The following is a 20,182-nucleotide window of genomic DNA, read 5'->3' on the forward strand; positions in this document are numbered from 1 at the left end:
TGAATGGTCTTGGACAAATTAGGAGCCGTTATCAGACATCCGCCTTTCACTTATTGTCTCAGTAATAACGCAAACAGCAGAGGAGTGCAGACACAAACTGTCCCAAAGTTAGCAAGTTTGGTTTCAGATGTCTTATTACATTGGTTGTTTTTTTTACCGCTGGTCAGGAGTCGATCTCGGCATAGCTTGCTTAGTTTTTAGCGTAGCCAATCCGCTTCTAAGGACCCCGATGGCATCCAAGAAGGGTGTATAATTGCCCGAGACACACTCCCTCTGACGTGTGCACAGTCCACCAATCCCTTCTTGTTCTCCCATACTTTGGTGGATTTGCACGTGAGGTCCGCTTCGCATACTCAGAGCCACTCCCCGATTTCTGCGGTCTTCCACTTTCTGTACAGGTGCCCTGGGCAACCAAGGTCCTTAGAGTGTTGATAAATAGATAGTCCGGTCTTTCCCACCCTGCTGACTGGAAGCCAATTTTGTCTGCTGCAGGCATTAGCCAACTGAGAGCCGAGATTCGAACGCTGGTGCGTATTATCCCATTGTGCCACCTGGGCGCCCCAGCTTGCTTAGATTTAAAGCTGTTCTTCAACTACACACGTTTTTAGTTTGAACTACTTACCTTGTTTGTTTGTCCAGCCAGTGCATGTCATTCGCATCATTACCCCTCCATACTGGCATTAGACCCCTTGCTGGTCCTCTCTGACCTTTAACTTCTGTGCTGACATACACACAGCACTTATACTGGGTGCCCAGGGAGTCCTGAAAAATGTGTTGTGTCTAAATTTGGCTGCCACATCTGGTCATTAAATTACATCGTCCAGTCCTAAAGTGATCACACACGCCCATCGCGAGAGCAATGGCACCGTTTTCTGGTTATAGTTAGCATGACGCTTTCTGATTTATGGGTTCCGATACCTGAATGCCTGCACGTATGCAATTGAGAATAGGAACATGTTAAACTGACTGGCCTGATATTCTAATTAAAATAAACTCCCCATGAGATTAGAAATGAGGGTTGTTTTATTTTTATTTTGCCAGTTCTTGAATTGATTTGACTTAGCATACCAGTCTTATAGAAAAGCAGTTTCCTCTTTTTTTATAATTGTTTTAATAAAAAAATTTTTTTTTTGCTGTTTAGAGTGATTGTTTTGCTTTTCTGGCCTCGTTATTCTCTCTTCCCCTTTTTCTCTTGCAAGTAAAAGGCCTTTGACTTCATCCTCTATTGCACTATTGCTCAAGGTCTTTTTTGGTCAATTTTTAATCTGCCACATGATGATTGCTGCTGGGTTACGTGCAGATTAGCACAGGACTTGGATGGCAGTGGCATGAGGAAAAATCTGCAAAATTTGCCATATCTGCAAAACAAACTTTTACATGTACGTCTTTAACTGTTAGTGAAACGTACTTGTTATAAAGTAGGCTTGAAAATTATGCAGTCATTAAGGTTAATTGCACTACAATATTAAAAAAAAAAAATCTACCTTTTATTTAAAGTAAGTATTTTAAAATAAATTAGAAACTGAGGGCATATTAAATGTGTGGATTATGATAAAGCATTGGATTATTATCGACACCCCTGCATCTAGAACATGTATGATGCAAGTATGATGGTTGAAGGGCCGGCGCGGTAGCTCGGGTAGCACTGTCGCCTTACAACAAGAAGGTCCTGGGTTTGGTTCCCAGATGGAGCGCTCCTGGTCCTTTCTTTGTGTAGTTTGCATGTTCTCCCTGTGTCTGTGTGGGTTTGTTCCTGGAGCTTTTTGCATTTTTTTCCTAATTTAGCGTAGTCAATTTGTCTTCCGCTGCTGGGCATATATTGCTGCTCACCCCCACCCTGACCCATGCACAGCCCTTAGCGGAACCCTTTCTCACCTATGCACTTTGCACAGGCGCCTCTCTATCTGCCAATCAGGGTCCTTACACAGCGTTTGAAGACCCCACCCACATAGTTCGGTCATCCTGCCCTAGCAGAAACATGTCTGCTAAAGGCACTACCAGTTATGCCCGCTAGATGGCGCCCAGCCGTCTGGTGGCAACGCCGAGTTTCAAACCGAGGAGTCCAGAATCTCGGCGCTGGTGTGCTAGTGGAATATCCCGTTTGCCACCTGGGCACCAACATTAAACTTAAACTGATGAACCTTGTGTAACCAGTAACTACAGTTTCTGTCATGAATGTAACCAAAGTGTGTAAAACATGATGTTAAAATCCTGATAAAATAAAATAAATAAAATGGTTGAAGTAAATCTAGGGGAAGGAAATCTCTTCAGAATTTCCTGACTTCTAATGTGGGTGTTGCACAACCTTTTTTTTTTTTTTCTTAGAATAAAAAGATTTTTTTTAAATGTTCCACATGTTCTTGTATTACACTTTGTTTTAGGAACTGATACTAGTTACCATGACAGAAAAAAACAGAGGGGGAATATTTTAAAAACTGAAAGAAAAAAGCTGTACAGCTCTCAGTTTATTAGAAGTTCAATTCAGTTTGTGTTTTTATTGTAATTATTAAATAAAAGTAATGCTTTACTAGTAACACTACATTAATACAGTTTCTGTTGTGTTGCAGGGTGAGGAGGGGCCTCCCAGTCTGGAGTACATCCAGGCCAAGGATCTGTTCCCCCAGAAAGATCTGGTTAAAGAAGACGACAGCCTTCAGGTGAACATTTTCTCCTTTTCTTTTTCTTTCTTTTTTGGTAGTATGCCTTGTGTGGTGTGGTGTGGTGTGGTGTGGTGTGGTGTGGTGTGTGTGTGTGGTGTGGTGTGGTGTGGTGTGGTGTGGTGTGGTGTGGTGGTGGAGAAGCTTGAAAGAACACACGTACAGGAAGCTTACATACAGTGAAAAGCTAACCTTTGGGTGTGCTGAGTCTTACATGGAAAGTATAAGAACATGTATTATTTAACTGAAGGTCAGGTTTGTCGCAGGTCTGGTTCCACCGGGGATTACTGGATGGAAGGCAGGAATATCTAATCGAATCAGAGCCAATCGAATCCTTTATCCCTTTCCTAAAAAAAAAAAAAAGAAGAAGAAAATCCTGGAAACACCCTTCTGTTGCATATGTTTTTCATTTACAAGAAAATATGAATCATTTCTTTCAGCTTTTTAAAAAAATCATGTCTGTGTAATTGGCTTCTTAGTTACAGTCTGTTTTTCCTTCCCTCAGTCAGTAATTCATGTTTTCTGTAAATTTGCGCTCCTGCATTAATATTCATATTCTTCAAAGAATTAATGTCCTTTGGTGATAGCTGTCATACATTTTTTCTGTCCAAGAAATAGCTGTCATACATGGTTTATTTTCAAAGGCTGATTGGCTGTTTGAAGTGGCAAAATGAGCAGCCCTGCTGTCAGAATACAAGCGGTTTGAAGCCGCAGGAATCTTTTACCTTTGTGTGCTTAAGGTTTCCTGCACACGCTTACACAGCAGTAGCCGTCTGCTTGTCATACCTTAGTGCCTCTCAAGTTGTCTAATTAGACACAAACTCAAAGCTGCTAGTGGGGTTTTGCTTAGAGACCGAATCATGTGTTAGTCAGCAGAGCTTTATTTATATGGGCACAGAAAAATCACCAGGTTTAGTTGATCATACTTGAATTTTTTGGGCAGTTGTAGCCTAGTGGCTAAGGTACTGGACTAGTAATCAAAAGGTCACTGGTTTCAACCCCACCTTTGCCAGGTTGTTGGGCCCTTAAGCAAAACCCTTAACCCTCAATTGCTTAGACAGTATACTGTCACAGTACTGTAAGTCGCTTTGGATAAAAGCATCTGATAAATGCAGAAAATGTAAAAGTAAATGAATGTTAGACATTAGAACCATCCTAAAAATGTGCATGGCAATGAATATTTATTAACAAGGACACTGTGGCTCCGCTACACTTCCCCGCTCCAACAGTGTCCTTACCCACCATCTGATCTTGGACCAGCCATAAAAGCATACACCACAGAAGCTTGGCAAAAAAGTAATGGAACCATGGGAACGTTTACCACCAACTGACTTGGATGAAAAGGTACAGTGTATCACAAAAGTGAGTACACCCCTCACATTTCTGCAAATATTTCATTATATCTTTTCATGGGACAACACTATAGAAATAAAACTTGGATATAACTTAGAGTAGTCAGTGTACAGCTTGTATAGCAGTGTAGATTTACTGTCTTCTGAAAATAACTCAACACACAGCCATTAATGTCTAAATAGCTGCAACATAAGTGAGTACACCCCACAGTGAACATGTCCAAATTGTGCCCAAAGTGTCAATATTTTGTGTGACCACCATTATTATCCAGCACTGCCTTAACCCTCCTGGGCATGGAATTCACCAGAGCTGCACAGGTTGCTACTGGAATCCTCTTCCACTCCTCCATGATGACATCACAGAGCTGGTGGATGTTAGACACCTTGAACTCCTCCACCTTCCACTTGAGGATGCGCCACAGGTGCTCAATTGGGTTTAGTCCATCACCTTTACCTTCAGCTTCCTCAGCAAGGCAGTTGTCATCTTGGAGGTTGTGTTTGGGGTCGTTATCCTGTTGGAAAACTGCCATGAGGCCCAGTTTTCGAAGGGAGGGGATCATGCTCTGTTTCAGAATGTCACAGTACATGTTGGAATTCATGTTTCCCTCAATGAACTGCAGCTCCCCAGTGCCAGCAACACTCATGCAGCCCAAGACCATGATGCTACCACCACCATGCTTGACTGTAGGCAAGATACAGTTGTCTTGGTACTTCTCACCAGGGCGCCGCCACACATGCTGGACACCATCTGAGCCAAACAAGTTTATCTTGGTCTCGTCAGACCACAGGGCTTTCCAGTAATCCATGTTCTTGGACTGCTTGTCTTCAGCAAACTGTTTGCTGGCTTTCTTGTGCGTCAGCTTCCTTCTGGGATGACGACCATGCAGACCGAGTTGATGCAGTGTGCGGCGTATGGTCTGAGCACTGACAGGCTGACCTCCCACGTCTTCAACTTCTGCAGCAATGCTCGCAGCACTCATGTGTCTATTTTTTAAAGCCAACCTCTGGATATGACGCCGAACACGTGGACTCAACTTCTTTGGTCGACCCTGGCGAAGCCTGTTCCGAGTGGAACCTGTCCTGGAAAACCGCTGTATGACCTTGGCCACCATGCTGTAGCTCAGTTTCAGGGTGTTAGCAATCTTCTTATAGCCCAGGCCATCTTTGTGGAGAGCAACAATTCTATTTCTCACATCCTCAGAGAGTTCTTTGCCATGAGGTGCCATGTTGAATATCCAGTGGCCAGTATGAGAGAATTGTACCCAAAACACCAAAATTTAACAGCCCTGCTCCCCATTTACACCTGGGACCTTGACACATGACACCAGGGAGAGACAACGACACATTTGGGCACAATTTGGACATGTTCACTGTGGGGTGTACTCACTTATGTTGCCAGCTATTTAGACATTAATGGCTGTGTGTTGAGTTATTTTCAGAAGACAGTAAATCTACACTGCTATACAAGTTGTACACTGACTACTCTAAGTTATATCCAAGTTTCATGTCTATAGTGTTGTCCCATGAAAAGATATAATGAAATATTTGTAGAAATGTGAGGGGTGTACTCACTTTTGTGATACACTGTATATGCTTATTGCTCAACAATTGCTTAAGGGTTAAAAGAAATTGGTATCATTTGCATCCTGGCTCTCTCCTTTTTCTTGCTATTTTTTAAACAGCCATAGCTATATTCTGACTTTCACCTGATCCCTTTGAAGCTTTGAAGCTTTTCAGGCTGCTCAGGCTTCCTCTGGTCAGGCTGCATCTACATAAAAAATGAATGCACTTCCACTGAGATTGGTATTATAATCAGGTCCACTGCAGCAACTACATGAATTTCATATATTCGGACATACATGTGCATCATCCGTTTGGCTTTTCTGACACACAAATCCATGGCAGTATTTTCTTCATCAATACTTTGATTTGGGCCTTTTACCTGATAATATCGGAGGAATTAGGGTGTGTCAGGTTTTTAATTAGATTATGGCCATACAGTAAATCTTCATGTCTTTTTTGTGTGGCTCAGGTGACCTGGGGGAGGTGAACATGAATTAGTAATGAGGGAGATGAGCTGTTTTTGGCTGACTGCACTGAAGACTGATTTACAGGATGAGAAGCCGTACTAAATAGTCTCAGCTCATAGTGTAATAGTTAAAACTCTCGGTTGTTATTAACAGACCACTTGAGATTCATCAAATAAGTCAATGTTTGTCATTGTTAATGAAAATATCTTTTAAATGTGTTTCCAGCAGCTGATTGTTAATATTTAAACTGACAGCAGAGCTGCTTAGCAAAAATCTGACGGCCTCAGTCCACATAACACTCAACTGATGCGTTCCCTTTTTTGAAAACAGCCGTAACAATTTGAGTTATAAACATGGAATCAGAATAGTATTTCTCAACAGAAAAGGTTTGGCCAAGTATAAAAGTAAGATTTCTGTGTTTGTTTTATTGAGCAGCTATGAGGTACCTGGTTGCATCACTGTTACGTATTTAACTGGCTTATTTAAATCAGATATATGTATAAGGGATCTTCAAAAAGTTTCCATACTTTTATATATTCACTGGAAACGGTGAGGGTGGGAGGAGTAGTAATCGGTCGTGTCTGAGAGACAGAGAAACGCTTGTAGTCTGTATTTAGCTCAGATCAGATTTCCATCTTTTTGGACGCTCAAAGAAGCTTAAAGGGGAAGAAGATTTTCATGTGATGATGATGTGAAAGCAGCGGTGCATCGGTGGCTATGCGCTCAACCAAAAACATTTTTTGCTGATGGCATTGAAACGTTGGTATGATGCTGTGCCATGAACTGCCACTAAGTTGCTGGGTGGCCCAGACTTACTGATGCCAGAGGACACGATGGCTAAGATGTCTGGTATGGACCAACAAAAGAGCTACTGTGGCTCAAATTGCAGTTTATTTTAATATTGGTGATGCAGTAAATGTGTCACAACAGGCAGCCCCATAAACCTTGCTGTGTATGGGGCTGCATAGTCACAGGCCAGTTAAAATTCCAATGCTTTTCAGAGGTGGAAGCCCTGTGATGGATTGGCACCCTGTCCATGGTATTCTTGCCTTGCGCCCGTTGTCAGGGTGGATTCTCGCCTTGATCGTGCCTAGGATATTGTCATGTCTCTGTATAAAGGCAGAAATCTGCTTGTCATGTAATCACTACACTGCTACACTATTGTTGCCAGTAATATTTAGTAGCATGTTTAGCTCTAGTAATGAACAATTGTGCATTTTGGGTTGACTCCTATATTACTCCTATTTCACATGTTGAATGCAGCCGATATGGTCAGGCTTAAAGACAATGAATAGCCTTCATGTTTTTTTGGCATCACTAAGTCTTGGTTGCTCAACAACCTTTTGGAGGTTTGTGGCTTGTCCCTCCTTGGACCACTGTCATTGGGAACTCCACATGGCTCCCTGTACACACTACTTGTTGTTTTGGAAATACTTCAACCCAGTGGTCCGGTCATAGCAATTTAGCCATTCCGTGTATGAGGCTGCATCATAGTGCTAACTCCTGTCCACTGTCGAAAGCGCCTACAACGGGCACGCAGGCATCTGAACTAGACATCAGAGCAATGGAATAAAGTCAACTCATCTGATGAATCCTGTTTTACAGCATATTAGGTTGGCAGTCCTAATGTCTCACCAGAGCTTAGCACAGCTAATGGACCATTTCTGGAGCAGTAGCAGTAGCTGCCATGCTGAAACCATTTGACTAACTAGCACGATGATGGATATTCAGACTGTACTGAATCATACACTTCAAAAAGACAGGCTGGAGGAGGAGAGAGAGTCGGGCAGAGCTAGGATGAGAAATTTCCAAGATGGGGATGAGGATTTCCATCCAGGATGAGGATTTGTCATGGTGACGAGGATATGAGTTTCCACTGATGCTGCACAGCTTCTCCAGTTTAATCCGTCCAGCAGTGGCTGAAACGTTCCCGACCAAATGTTTCTCAGCCCTGTAAAGCTCTGTCGCAGTCTGTGGGTGTTCGGTGCCATCAGGGGGCCTACCTCACACCCTGTTGGCAAGGATGGCACCAAGTCAGGGGTAAATTGAAACCAGACATACTGCACTCTACTATACTACACATTTAGACTGAATTCTGGCACCTAATTTTAAGAAAATCACAGGAATGGATAAATGGGAAGTTGTAAAGCTGCCTTTATTAACTATTAACTCCAGCAGAAAGTAATTAAGAGTTTGCTCGGTGAAATAAAGCCCATTTAAGCAAAAATGCTTTCGCAAGGTCCGGTTACTACTGTTAGACAAATCGCAACCTACGTTCCAGTTCATCCCACAGCTGTTCATCAGGGTTGAGGTCAGAGCTCTGTGCAGACCACTGGAGTTCCTCAATACCAAACTCATCAAACCATAGCTGTGTCCGAAATCGCATTCTTAACCAGTATGTACTAAATTCAAAGCAGTCCGCAAGTCTTTCAGTACGCAAGTGTGCAGTATGCATGCAACCTCGTACGTACTACATCCGCCGTCTTACCAACGTCACGTGATGCATACAGTTATAACAATTTTAAAATCGGACCAAATTAATTCTGTCGCTCACCACAAAGCTACTCATAACGTTATTCAGGGTTGTACTTAATCCTAACATTTTTAAAGAGTCTTACTTCAACTCCCCGCTTGCCCCCATCTTGCTTCTTCTGCTTCGAACGCCTTTGCAGCTCTAGTTGAATTATGGGATAGATTATCGGACCGTAGTGTGCTGTGTTGGCATACTCAAAAATGACTACCCATACATCTGGGTACTTTTCGGGTACTGTTTGACTACTACTACGTATTCAGACACACTACCCACTGTTGCATACTGCTTTTGCATACTGTTTAGTATGGAAGTATGCGATTTTGGATGCAGCCCATGTCTATAGACAAAAGGAAATGGTTGTGAAGGCACTGTTCATCATTTGACCCCAGTTCACAAAGCTTTGACAAATGTTGACGAAGCATATGACTGAAAACCTGTCAATAATAGTCCTAGAAATTAATAAAAGTGTTTAATATTAGAACACAGGAGCCTGAGTGATCTGGTGAGATTCTTCCATACCTTACTCTTTTTTTGTGTGTGTGTTCTTATCTTCAGCCCACCCTGCTGGTTTTTAATTGACTTTATTTCAGGGACCTGGGATGACCATGTCAAAAGCTTCAGTGTATGGTCATTTCTGTAGGTGAATTTGAATTATTGTTTTGATTGATGGTTCAACCACTGTCCAGTTTTAATTTTTAGCAGACACGTTCGGATTCTTATTTTAAATCATCTGGTACTTGAGGCTGCATTCGCAGCATAAGTGGTAAAACCGCTTTGCGCTGACTGTGCTCTTGTTTTCATATGGAGTGAAGTGGTACCACTTACTTTTGGCGACGCAAACTGTGCGGATTTACTTCTATGCTGCTCTAATTGAACTTTAACCCAGTTTGCTGCACCACAGAACAACTTTTCTTACTACATAACAACAACAGTTTGATAATGTAGAAATGCTTAAGCACCGTGGTAAGCCGCATCAACCTAATTGGCATAACTCCATATTGATGCAATTTTTTACACATCTTTACCAAGCTGCCTGTACGTCTTGTGCTGACAGTACATTGTACGTTGTATATAAAAAGCACCTTTAAGCTTTCCAGTTCTTATTCAGTGCTAAGTTTAATTTGTATGTATACATGTGTCTTAGGTGCCTTTCCCAGCTCTTCCAGGTGAGGGGGTGGAGTATCTGGGCCGTGCCGATGACGCCATCATCGCTATCTCCAACTACAGACTGCACATCAAGTTCAAAGACTCCATTATCAATGTAAGCGCAAACACATCACGTGCAGTGATTATTCAATCTGTTGCTCAAACAGTCTTACCTTTGGTCAGTGATTCCTGTCTATTGAAGTATTTAGCTTATAAAAGAAATATGAATAATAATTCATATTTGCATACATGTGAAATGAACGTATAGCAAATTGCTTTTAAATTGGTTATTGTTGGGGGGGGGGGGGGGGGGGGGGGGGGGGGGGGCATTAGAGGGGAAAAGGTGTTATGTAATTTTGGCTGCCATATGATCACTTTTTGGTGTACATCTCTTTGGATAGAGATGAGCCAGACTAGTCGTTTCTGGCTTAAATGCTCTGACTCAAAAGTGTGGCAAAAGAAATGGTTCTCAATTATCAACTGTAAAATTAGGCAGATTTTGTCCTCACACAACAGTTTGATTAGGGCTGCTCAAAGCCATTTAGTCCAGTCTAACTACTGGACTAATGAAAACTACTGAAACTCTCTCTTGGCAGGTCTTCCTACTATATCAATTATCAGAGCGCTGCAACTGATTTAAAATGCAGCTGCTTCCTTTACTCTAAATCTACACAAAGGCTTTCACGTTGCCCCACTCCTGCTCTCTCTTTACTGTTTTCCTGTAGCTGCTCACATTCAGTTTCACACCTTGCTGAACAGCCAAATAGCCAAAAACTGACCAGCCTCATCCTACCCAACCCTGTACCTCATAAATTCACAGGGAAATGTGCTTAATTTCACAGATCTCAGTTTTTTTAAATTACAGATTTTACAGATTTGTAAAGAAAAGTGCCACATTTCACAGCGGTCTTTAAATAACACTCATAAATCAAATGATAGAATAAATACAATACACAGCACAGCCTACCTGGTTGAATGTAAACCTAGAACACTCAGCAACAAACACAAAAATAATCACTCATGTTTTACACCCCCCGCGTCCACAAAATTGGTTGGAAGTTTTCCAAACTCAGTTACCTGAGTCGAGTGTTTAGCTGCTTTAGACTTCGACATCTTGGACGTTTTGTCTAACCGATTGCTAACTAAATTGCCATAGGATTGCTAGGACCGTAAGTATATTATCCATATAATCGAAGTCAGTCAAACCCCTAATACCTGCGCTAGCAATCATTGTACATCATTGAACTAGCACCTGCGATGTACAGTGTCTCTTCAGTGTCAGTCTTGACAGCTCAACCTTTTTGAACCCTAGAGCCAGTTCCACTTGAAATGACCCAGAATCCCTGTCGGTAGGTTGGCTCAAACTTTTACTTACTTGGCTGACTGACATTGTCCTTTTGGACCTGGTTGACTTGAATATTAAGTCAGGTTAAACCCTTGCTGTAATTTATTTGATTTAAAAATGCCCAACATGAGCAGCTAGGACAGACAGTTTTGTCCTTGTTACGGTGTCAAGCTAACAGTTAAAATAAAAATGCTAATGAAAATGATAGTTATTAACAAAATCATAAGTATATTTTTGCCACTATATATTTCTTTAGCAACATCTGCACATCCCAACTTTTGTGTTTTTTTTTTTTTTCATTTAACTTGTTTTTTTTGCTTAGTCTTTATTTCCCCCTACTGTTTTTCTTTTTTTCTTTTTTTATTCTCTCACCTACTTTCTCCCTTTGTTTCTTCCTCTTTCTTCCTCTTTGTCTTTGTCCTGGTGTTAGATGTACCCAGGTGTGGACACTGAGATTTCTGTGAGTACTTTGCTTTTCTCCACCTCATTTATCCTTCCATTCCACCTTTTATTTATTCCTTCTGTTTTTTCAATATATGATGTACGATTAAAATAGGATTTCTTAGAAAAAATGCTCAGTGAAGTTAAAAAAAAAATTAAGTAAGAAACTCTGCAATGTTTATACAACTAGTTTTTATTTACGATGCATTACGATGTCATACAGTGATACATCAAGAGAATAACTTAATCTATGAGTTTAAGTTTTTAAATTTCCGAATTTAATGCTTTAGATTTTGCATAGAATTTAGAACACATAGAATATACTGTAGAACGCATCCAGTGAGCAGCAGTTTCCAGAAGAGAATCCCCAGTCTGTCTTAAGCTCAAATAAGGTGCGACAGCAGAAGACCACATGGGGTTTCAGTCACGTCAGACATGCTGTTTGTTCCAAATTTGGACTCCAGTCATATGCTGCAGTAGAAATTGCAGTTTAGCAGACCATGCAGCATTTTTAATTCTTCAAATGTCCACTTAATCTAGTGGCTGGGCAGCACGGTGGCTCGGTGGGTAGCACTCTCACCTCACAGCAAGAAGGTCCTGGGTTTGTTTCCCAGGTGGAACGGTTTGGGTGTTTGCGTGGGTTTCCTCTGGGAGCTCTGGTTTCCTCTCAGAGTTCAAAGACATTCAAGTGAGCTTTATTGGAGATACTAAACTGATTAATCTTGTGTAACCAGTGGCTGTCATAGCCTCAGATTATTATTCTCGGCTGACATCACCCGTTGTGGTTTTTTGCCTTTTTAACCTATTTACTCCAAAGGGTGATGATCAGTGCTTTCTGTGATGTTTTTTGTTAAGTGTGGTTATTTTAGTTACAGTTCCTTTTGAATGGATCTCTGGTAGATATTTAGAGCCACAATGTCTGCTTCCAGCTTGGTGGATCTGTAATGGATTGGGCAGCCACCTAATGGAGTTAATTAAGTCCAGTGACGGCTCTGAACAGTTATTTAACATCGTCAATATGAAGTGTACAGAAACTTTCCAGGATGCCCCCATACATGCTGCTGAAAGTATTAAAAACATATTTGTTAAATACAGCCTTCTACAGCTGAGCTATTTTCCAGTGCTGTTTTAAGTGCAGGGCAGCAGCTGGCATTATGGTCTGGAGGTCAGGGCTTGAATTCGGACCAAAGCTGCATCTAATTCTCTGTGATTTCCTCTGCACACGGGATTATTTACTTCCTACTCTTTTTATTTGTTGTGTTGCAGGTGCCTCTCAGGCTGATTGAAAGTGTGGAGAGCAGAGATATGTTCCAGCTGCACATCGTCTGTAAGGACTCCAAAGTTGTGAGGTACGCACACAGTGCTTGAGGTGGACAATCTAAACCCTGTTTCTAACACCCCCCACCATCATCATCACCACCCACACACACACACACACACACACATACAAATATGTACTTAAAACTTCAAAGTGCTCAACTTCAAAGCTGTAAAGCCACACATTTTGGTCCATGGAAACATTTCAGTCTGCATCTTCCACTTACTGTTTATGCAGTTTATGGGTATAAATGATGAACCCTTTAAATCAGAAGGAGACAGTGGGTCTGTCTGAAAACCTAGTGAGCTCTCTACATAGACATCATCCCATGTGTGCTCTTAAGAAGAAGGCTGTCAATTCTTAGATGCCTTAAAATGCTGCCTACTAAGGTGCCTTATTTCGAAGCTGTAAACTGACTGAATAACAATTTTTCTCACAAATAAATTCTCATTCATGCCTAATTAGTACAAAGGCACACAAATGTCATTTATTTGCAAATGTGGGTTTGTCAGTGACAGGAGGGAGATGTTAGCTTCGTGCTTGCGGGTTGTGCCACCTCAGCCCATTGGTTTAAGTGGCCTGAGGCTAACAGTGTTAGCTTAATAAGTGAAAACTGTGGTGGCCTTATCGCTGTAATCACTGTCTAAGTAGTGCGTCTAAATAATCTGCCTTATAAGTTTGATGTCTTATTAGAATCTCTACTTAGGGAGCTGCCTAGGTAGGCTGTAGGCAGCAAGGCAGCTCACTAGGTTTTCGAACAGGCCCAATGTGTCTATGTTGAAATAGAAATACACAATTTGGCAAAAGTATGTGGACACCCTGTGGAACCCTTATTAAGTTCAGGTGGTTATTTTCTCTTGACGTTTTGAGTAAATCGACTATGTGTTGTGTATTGTATTGTGATCATTGTTGTTTGTTTTCAATGTCTTATGTAAATTTGTTTGTATGATTGTTCCTCAAGAGGCTTTGCCTTTTGCCAGGCCGCCATTGTAAATAAGAAGCAGTTCTTAATAGGGCTGGGTATCGCCACCAATTTCCTGGATCGATTCGATTCCGATTCACCAGGTCCCGATTCGATCTTCGATTTTCGATTTTCGATTCGATTTTCGATCCAATTTCGATTCAACACATTTAGGCATATTTGAGTTACATTAACAGGTTTTGTTTACATATGTACAGATGTTCAGAGAACGAATGTGATAATTGTACAAAGAACACTCATTATTAAAAATATTTGTGTATTTTGTTTACATAAATAATTAATCCAAAACAGAAAACAGTAACATTCAACAGCCAGGTGTATGTTTACATTACATTTACAATGTTGTAGCATGTCAGACAAATGAAATAATAATAAAAAATGAATGTTACTGTTTTCTTCCATTTGTCTGACATGCTACAACATTGTAAATGTAATGTAAACATACACCTGGCTGTTGTACAGCTTATGCCAAGTTTACACTACACGACACTCTGATTAACACGTGGTCACTGTAATGTTCACACTACACGACTGATCGGCGATGGGGAGTTTTACACTACACCATCCATCACCAGGGGGAATCACAGGCGAGCTTCTCTGGTCTCCAAAACTACGTTTTGTCACGAAAACACACGTGAGAAGTGATGAAAGGTTTAATGATACCACGTCCAGACATGCACATCAACAAGTAGCGAGCAATCAAAGTTTGTGCGCTGATGAAATAAATGAATCTGAGTGGATTTGGCAACACGAGCAGCATGGATCGTTCTGTAGTGAGTTGGAGGTTAATAAATATTTTGTTTTGTAGAGAACGATCTCGCGTGTGCTGATGTATTCTGATAGAAACTATATTGCGCTCCACCACCTGTTTCCAACCTCTCCCCTGTGTTTCCCCTCGCTGTTTCTCACATTGATTGAGAGCCGAGTTTTGATCGCAGAGCGAACACCGAGTTCCTCCCGAATCCAGAGCCGAGCGAAAATCAGTGCAAAAAGTTGTGTAGTGGTCATAACTTGAGCTTCTGCCATGCTAAACTGATGTGCAGGTCAGACAGTGGCTGGTCACGCGAAATGTAAGGGGGTAACAATAGTAATAGATTTCCGTGTGCACCGTAAAAAGGGGCGTATTTAAAAAATCGATCTCGCATTTATATGAATCGATATCGGATCGTTCAAATAAAGATCGATTAAAATCGAAAAATCGATTTTATAAACCCACCCCTAGTTCTTAATGACTTGCCTGGTTAAATAAAGGTTAAATAAAATAAATAAAAATTGACTGTAAACAGATGTCGACTCATTTCTAAGGTTGCTGTTATTTGTGCCCTGGCAGGTGTCACTTCTCCACATTTAAACAGTGTCAGGAGTGGCTAAAGAGGCTACATCGAGCTCTAGCTCACCCCACCCGACTGGAGGACCTGTTTGCCCTGGCCTATCACGCATGGTGCTTGGGGGGCTGCACAGACGACGAGGACCAGCACTTACATCTCTGCAGACCAGGTACACACAGAACACACACAGTAATAATCTCATGCTTCTGAACTCATTCTGATGCCTGTCATATATATACTTTTAAGGACACATACAGAAATGTCTGTTTTACACTTAATAAGCTATTAATGGCTTTTTCTTTGAAGCTCTTGATTTTTACATTTACATTTTCAGCATTTAGTGGACGCTTTTATCCAAAGCAACTTACAGTACTGTGACAGTATATTGTCTATGCAGTTGAGGGTTAAGGACCTTGCTCAAGGGCCCATCAGTGGCAACCTGGCAGTGGTGGGACTTGAACCAGGGACCTTTGGAGTACTAGTCCAGTACCTTAACCACTAGGCTACAACTGCCCTATTTGTTAGCTTGTCATAAAGTTCATTTTGTTGCGGCACCCACAGTACCAGCTATGCCACCCTGCTCACTTTTAATACAGCACTTTAGGAAATATAAGCAAATTAGGTATACTAAAATGGTGTATTACTGGCATAAACATTATGTTAAAAATTGTCTCTCATTTTTTCTGTCTCCTCTAGGCGATAATGTTCGTCAAAGGATGGAGCTGGAGGTGAGGAGAATGGGCTTCGATATGCAGAACGCGTGGCGAGTGTCCGACATCAACAGCAACTTCAAGTATGCTCATAGTTTTTTTTTTTTTAAATACGTCTTGTTTCCAGTAGTCACTTTTTCTGCCAGATGCCTAGTTTATACTTCTCTCTGAACAAGCTTCCAAAGCTTTCAGGTTGTTAAACAGGTGCTTAGGGTCAGCAGGGATTAGTCACTTGAAATGAAAGTAATTTCCTGGACAGGAAACATACAAACTTACTGCCAACAAACATATGTTTGGCCTTAAAATATGTACGAATGGCTGTTGGTAGAGCTCTGATGGATCTCCTGCTATAATGAGTTCCTGATTAAAGCAAATATACTAGATCATACTAAGTACTCATCTTAATAGTATGTGAAATACTTAAACCACTGATGCTGGAGTTTTTTTTTTATACAGAATCTCTTTAAATACCTCCAGGTCCTAGGTCCTCCCTAAAAGGTTAGGGGACTGGACCGCTAAGAGAGGTCTAGTCCCCAAAAGGCCAGCCAGACTGGCACAGAACATTTGAATTAATCACAGAAAAAGAATTATCTGATACTTTAAGTCCATGGTGCCATGCATTTTAACAAATCTGCCAAGACATTTGGATCCAAAACACCAATGATCATTCATTACACCTGGAAAAACCATCCAGTGGAAATTAGGTACAGCACACCTTAAGTGTTTGTTGCCATAAAGCTTAATACAGAATCCAGTTTTAATCAAAGATCTACTAGTGATAGTCTCATGCAGGCTTTGTGGCAAGATTAAGTTCCTGTTCCTGTTATTAAGATGACAGCATGGGAAAACGTTAGGAAAATACCCAAATACATCAGACTAGCGAAATGGGTAATACTTTAGTAAATAATTTATAATTATAACATGTTTATAAGCTTATTAACACGGGATGTGTCTTTAATGTGTTCTTTTGCTTTTGGCTGTTTCCGTTTTACCATAAAATTCTTGTTTCCTTTTGCTCCTATTAAAAAGCTTGTGGATTAAAGCGAAGGAAGGAAGGAAGGTAGTGTGCCAGGGCTAAAATTACTATACAAGTCTGTTATTAGACTTCTATGTGGTTCAGTAGTATATACTGACACAAAACTCTATACACACTGTTCAGAATACACAACCACATATATGTGTGAGTGGAGATCCACAGACAGAATAGGAGAGCTGATTAAGGGAGGTAGCTAGCTAGGGTTGTGTGTGTGTGTAATAGAGAACAACAATCTCTCTGTTAAGGAACCGTAGAGCTGTATAATTACAGCAGGCTCAGACCTGCTGAGATCTATGAGTCAGAAGCAGTGTGCATCAGTCAGTCGTGCCACTTTTTCTGTGTTCCTGTATGTCTCTGCCTGAACATCCTTCAGGACACAGTAATAGAGGTGATTCGAAATGAAATAAATACTGTCCTTAAGAGAAAAGGACAGAAAGTCATTATTCAAAGTCAATCTGAATGATTTTACTGTAGAAGGACAGTTGGGGAAAAATGAAATGCGCCTGTGCATCCTAATTTTTGTGCCTGGCTACACATGACACGGGTTTTTAAATGTATTTATTGGGCATATCTGTGGGAGAAAGCAGTAATATCTGGACGAGATTGAAACGCTTGGCACCCTTAACAACTGCAGCAAAACCGTAGATAGTGTTTTATATTTTGAAATATATAGTCACCATCTATGCTCATAATACCAGACACCACATATTAGGCTGGTAATCCTAATATTTTGTCATATCTGTTAGGTTTAAGTAGTATTGAAAAGAATGAGAAATAGGAACATAGTTCTTGTCATTTAAAACTATTTATTCAGTTTTGCAAGTTCTTAGATGCTATTATTGATCTTGGTTCAGCTTATAAATATCCTAGTTGTTTTCATACTGTTTAATTGTTTACACTCCTCATGTTTTCAGTGTTTATATATTGTGTGTGTGTTCTTATTATCTCTTTTTGTCTCTCTCTCTCTTTTACATCAGGCTGTGCTCCAGTTATCCCCAAAAACTGCTGGTGCCAGTGTGGATCACTGATAAAGAACTGGAAAGTGTGGCCTCTTTCAGGTCCTGGAAAAGAATTCCAGTGGTGGTGTACAGGTAAAAGACTTCTAGTGATACATTGTCCACACTTTTCATGCTTTAAAACTTAAGAGATTGGCCACTTTATTTGAAACACAATTGAACTGTGTCCCTTGTGCAGAGAGGGTTAAGGGCCCAAAAGTGGCTGCATGGCTGAACCTTTTGATTGATAGCCCAAAGCTATACCCAGTCTGGCCATTGTCCTCTCACCTCCATCAACAAGACTTATATAACTAATAAAATAAATAAATTCTGTAGATTGTAAATACTCTATATGGCCAAAAGTATGTGGACGCTCCTTCTAATTGGTGTACTTAGTGGCTGGGGTAGTAAGCTAACTTATTTTACTTCTTTACCTCCCGAGCGCACTGGGCTTCTAATAAGTTGAGATCATTTTGGCCCTAATGCTGTTAATCATTTGTTGTACCAGATAACACTGCAATACGAGCGCCAGCTATTCTGAGGGAATCTACCGGCATTCATGTCATGAAATAATGTGTTTACAAAGTTACGTCTAGAAGTTAATACAAAATGTCTGTCTCTGACTCAGGCATCAGAAGAACGGTGCTGTGATTGCACGCTGCAGTCAGCCTGAGATCAGCTGGTGGGGATGGAGGAACACTGAGGATGAGTATCTGGTTACATCCATCGCCAAAGCTTGTGTGTTGGATCCGGGATCTCGAGTATCTTGCAAGACACGAGGGGAAGGAGCCGACACTTCGGACTGTGATTTTGGTAATACCACTCAACATTTATTTACTAATTTAATGAACAAATGCACAAACCCTCAGAAGTAATTTTTCTGTTGCAGACGTGTGGGTGTGTCACTGTGGCATGATTCATTAAGCACATGCTGGTTCCTCGTTAGTTTTTCTCATTTTAGCTCAGACTGATGACTTTAGTTATTTTGAGATTTGGTTCGATCCAATTTGAGCGTTGTGAGTGCATTTGTGTGTGGGTGTCAGGAGAGTCACACAGATCCATCCTTTTGGAACGAACATTAAGATCAAAGGGAGTTGTCAGCAGTTTCATTATTCTGATTACTTTTGAATATGCTGTTATTCACTTTTTAATACAAGCATATAATTTCTTTACATAATTGGTTTATATATAGCTGTTATGCCTAAAACACATAAATTAAAAAATTAGAATGGGTGTCCTAATACTTTTGACCATATAGTGTATGTGGACACCTTTAGATACAGATTCCAAAACTGTGGATAAACTAAAGTGTTGTTATGGAGTCGGTTGTGCTCTCTTTACTGTCTTAACAGCCTCCACTCTTCTGGAGTGGCTTTCTACTAGATTTGGAAATATGATTCCCTCCTTTTTAACCATCAATGAATTCAGGTGCTGACTTTTGACCACCTATGAGAAGGACTGGAATGCAAACAGCATGCTATACGTTATCAACAGTGTGACTGAGGTCATGGATCTGTTCAAAGCGTTTAATTAGTTCCACCCTAAAGCAGCACCCTTGAGCTGAGCTGAGTTCAAGTATTCAGAGTTCTGATGACCAGTGGCACTTGGTGGTTCTACTCTTTGAGCTTGTGGGGCCTACTGCTTTACAGCTGATCTGCTTTTGTTGTTTCTAGGGATTTGACATTGTTTTATTTTAAGCTGCCAAGCAGCCTGTACTTGAACTGCAATTAAACTGAAGTATCAGAGGTAATGAATTCTTTAATGGTCCCAGTCCATTAACACATTCACAGAAGATCAGGCAACCAGACGAGCATGATAATTTGGTAAGGAGCCAGAAGTAATTAGTTACAAACACAAGCTCTTTTTGGAAGAAAAGACAAACTGTTTTTAATTTGGCCCGGATGCAGGAGACCAGAACCAGACTGGTTCTTTTGTTTCTTACACTGTTTTGTGAGGACAGGAATTTAGGAGTGTTAAATGAGAACAGTCATCATTTGTTGTGTTTTTTCCCATGTAGAAATAAAAGGAGCTGCATGAATAGAGCTATAATTATCTAATACAAAATAGTTTCCTTGGATAAACTTTTGCCTGGAAAAGTTGTGCAGTTCATGAGGAAATTATTACTTCATGAAAGGAGGGCATCTGTTTGTTTGATATTTTTCCGCTTCTCTGCGCTCTTGTTTGGGGGTATTTTATCTGAATTCTGCACCCCTGATGTCAGATGTGTTCTCACTTAGGATTAGGTACATCAACGCACTATTAGGCGTTTTAATAAAACAAATACTGTTAAAATGTATTTTCCATCAGTA

The 20,182-nt window shown here is 40.8% G+C and overlaps 1 protein-coding gene across 2 annotated transcripts in view; it reads left to right on the forward strand.

Moving 5' to 3' along the window:
• mtmr4 (myotubularin related protein 4) overlaps positions 1-20,182 on the forward strand; it is a 58,064-nt gene that overhangs the window by 25,694 nt on the left and 12,188 nt on the right. Inside the window, exons 3-10 of one of the 2 annotated variants that reach the window (XM_062989115.1) lie at positions 2,568-2,657; positions 9,717-9,833; positions 11,494-11,523; positions 12,771-12,853; positions 15,135-15,301; positions 15,829-15,925; positions 17,856-17,969; positions 18,502-18,686. In XM_062989115.1, the coding sequence (XP_062845185.1) occupies positions 2,568-2,657; positions 9,717-9,833; positions 11,494-11,523; positions 12,771-12,853; positions 15,135-15,301; positions 15,829-15,925; positions 17,856-17,969; positions 18,502-18,686 (883 nt within the window). The remainder of the gene's footprint in view (positions 1-2,567; positions 2,658-9,716; positions 9,834-11,493; positions 11,524-12,770; positions 12,854-15,134; positions 15,302-15,828; positions 15,926-17,855; positions 17,970-18,501; positions 18,687-20,182) is intronic. The other variant, XM_062989116.1, reaches the window with a different exon arrangement.

This window comes from Trichomycterus rosablanca, chromosome 26, assembly GCF_030014385.1.
Source record: "Trichomycterus rosablanca isolate fTriRos1 chromosome 26, fTriRos1.hap1, whole genome shotgun sequence".
Classification (NCBI taxonomy): Eukaryota; Metazoa; Chordata; class Actinopteri; order Siluriformes; family Trichomycteridae; genus Trichomycterus; species Trichomycterus rosablanca.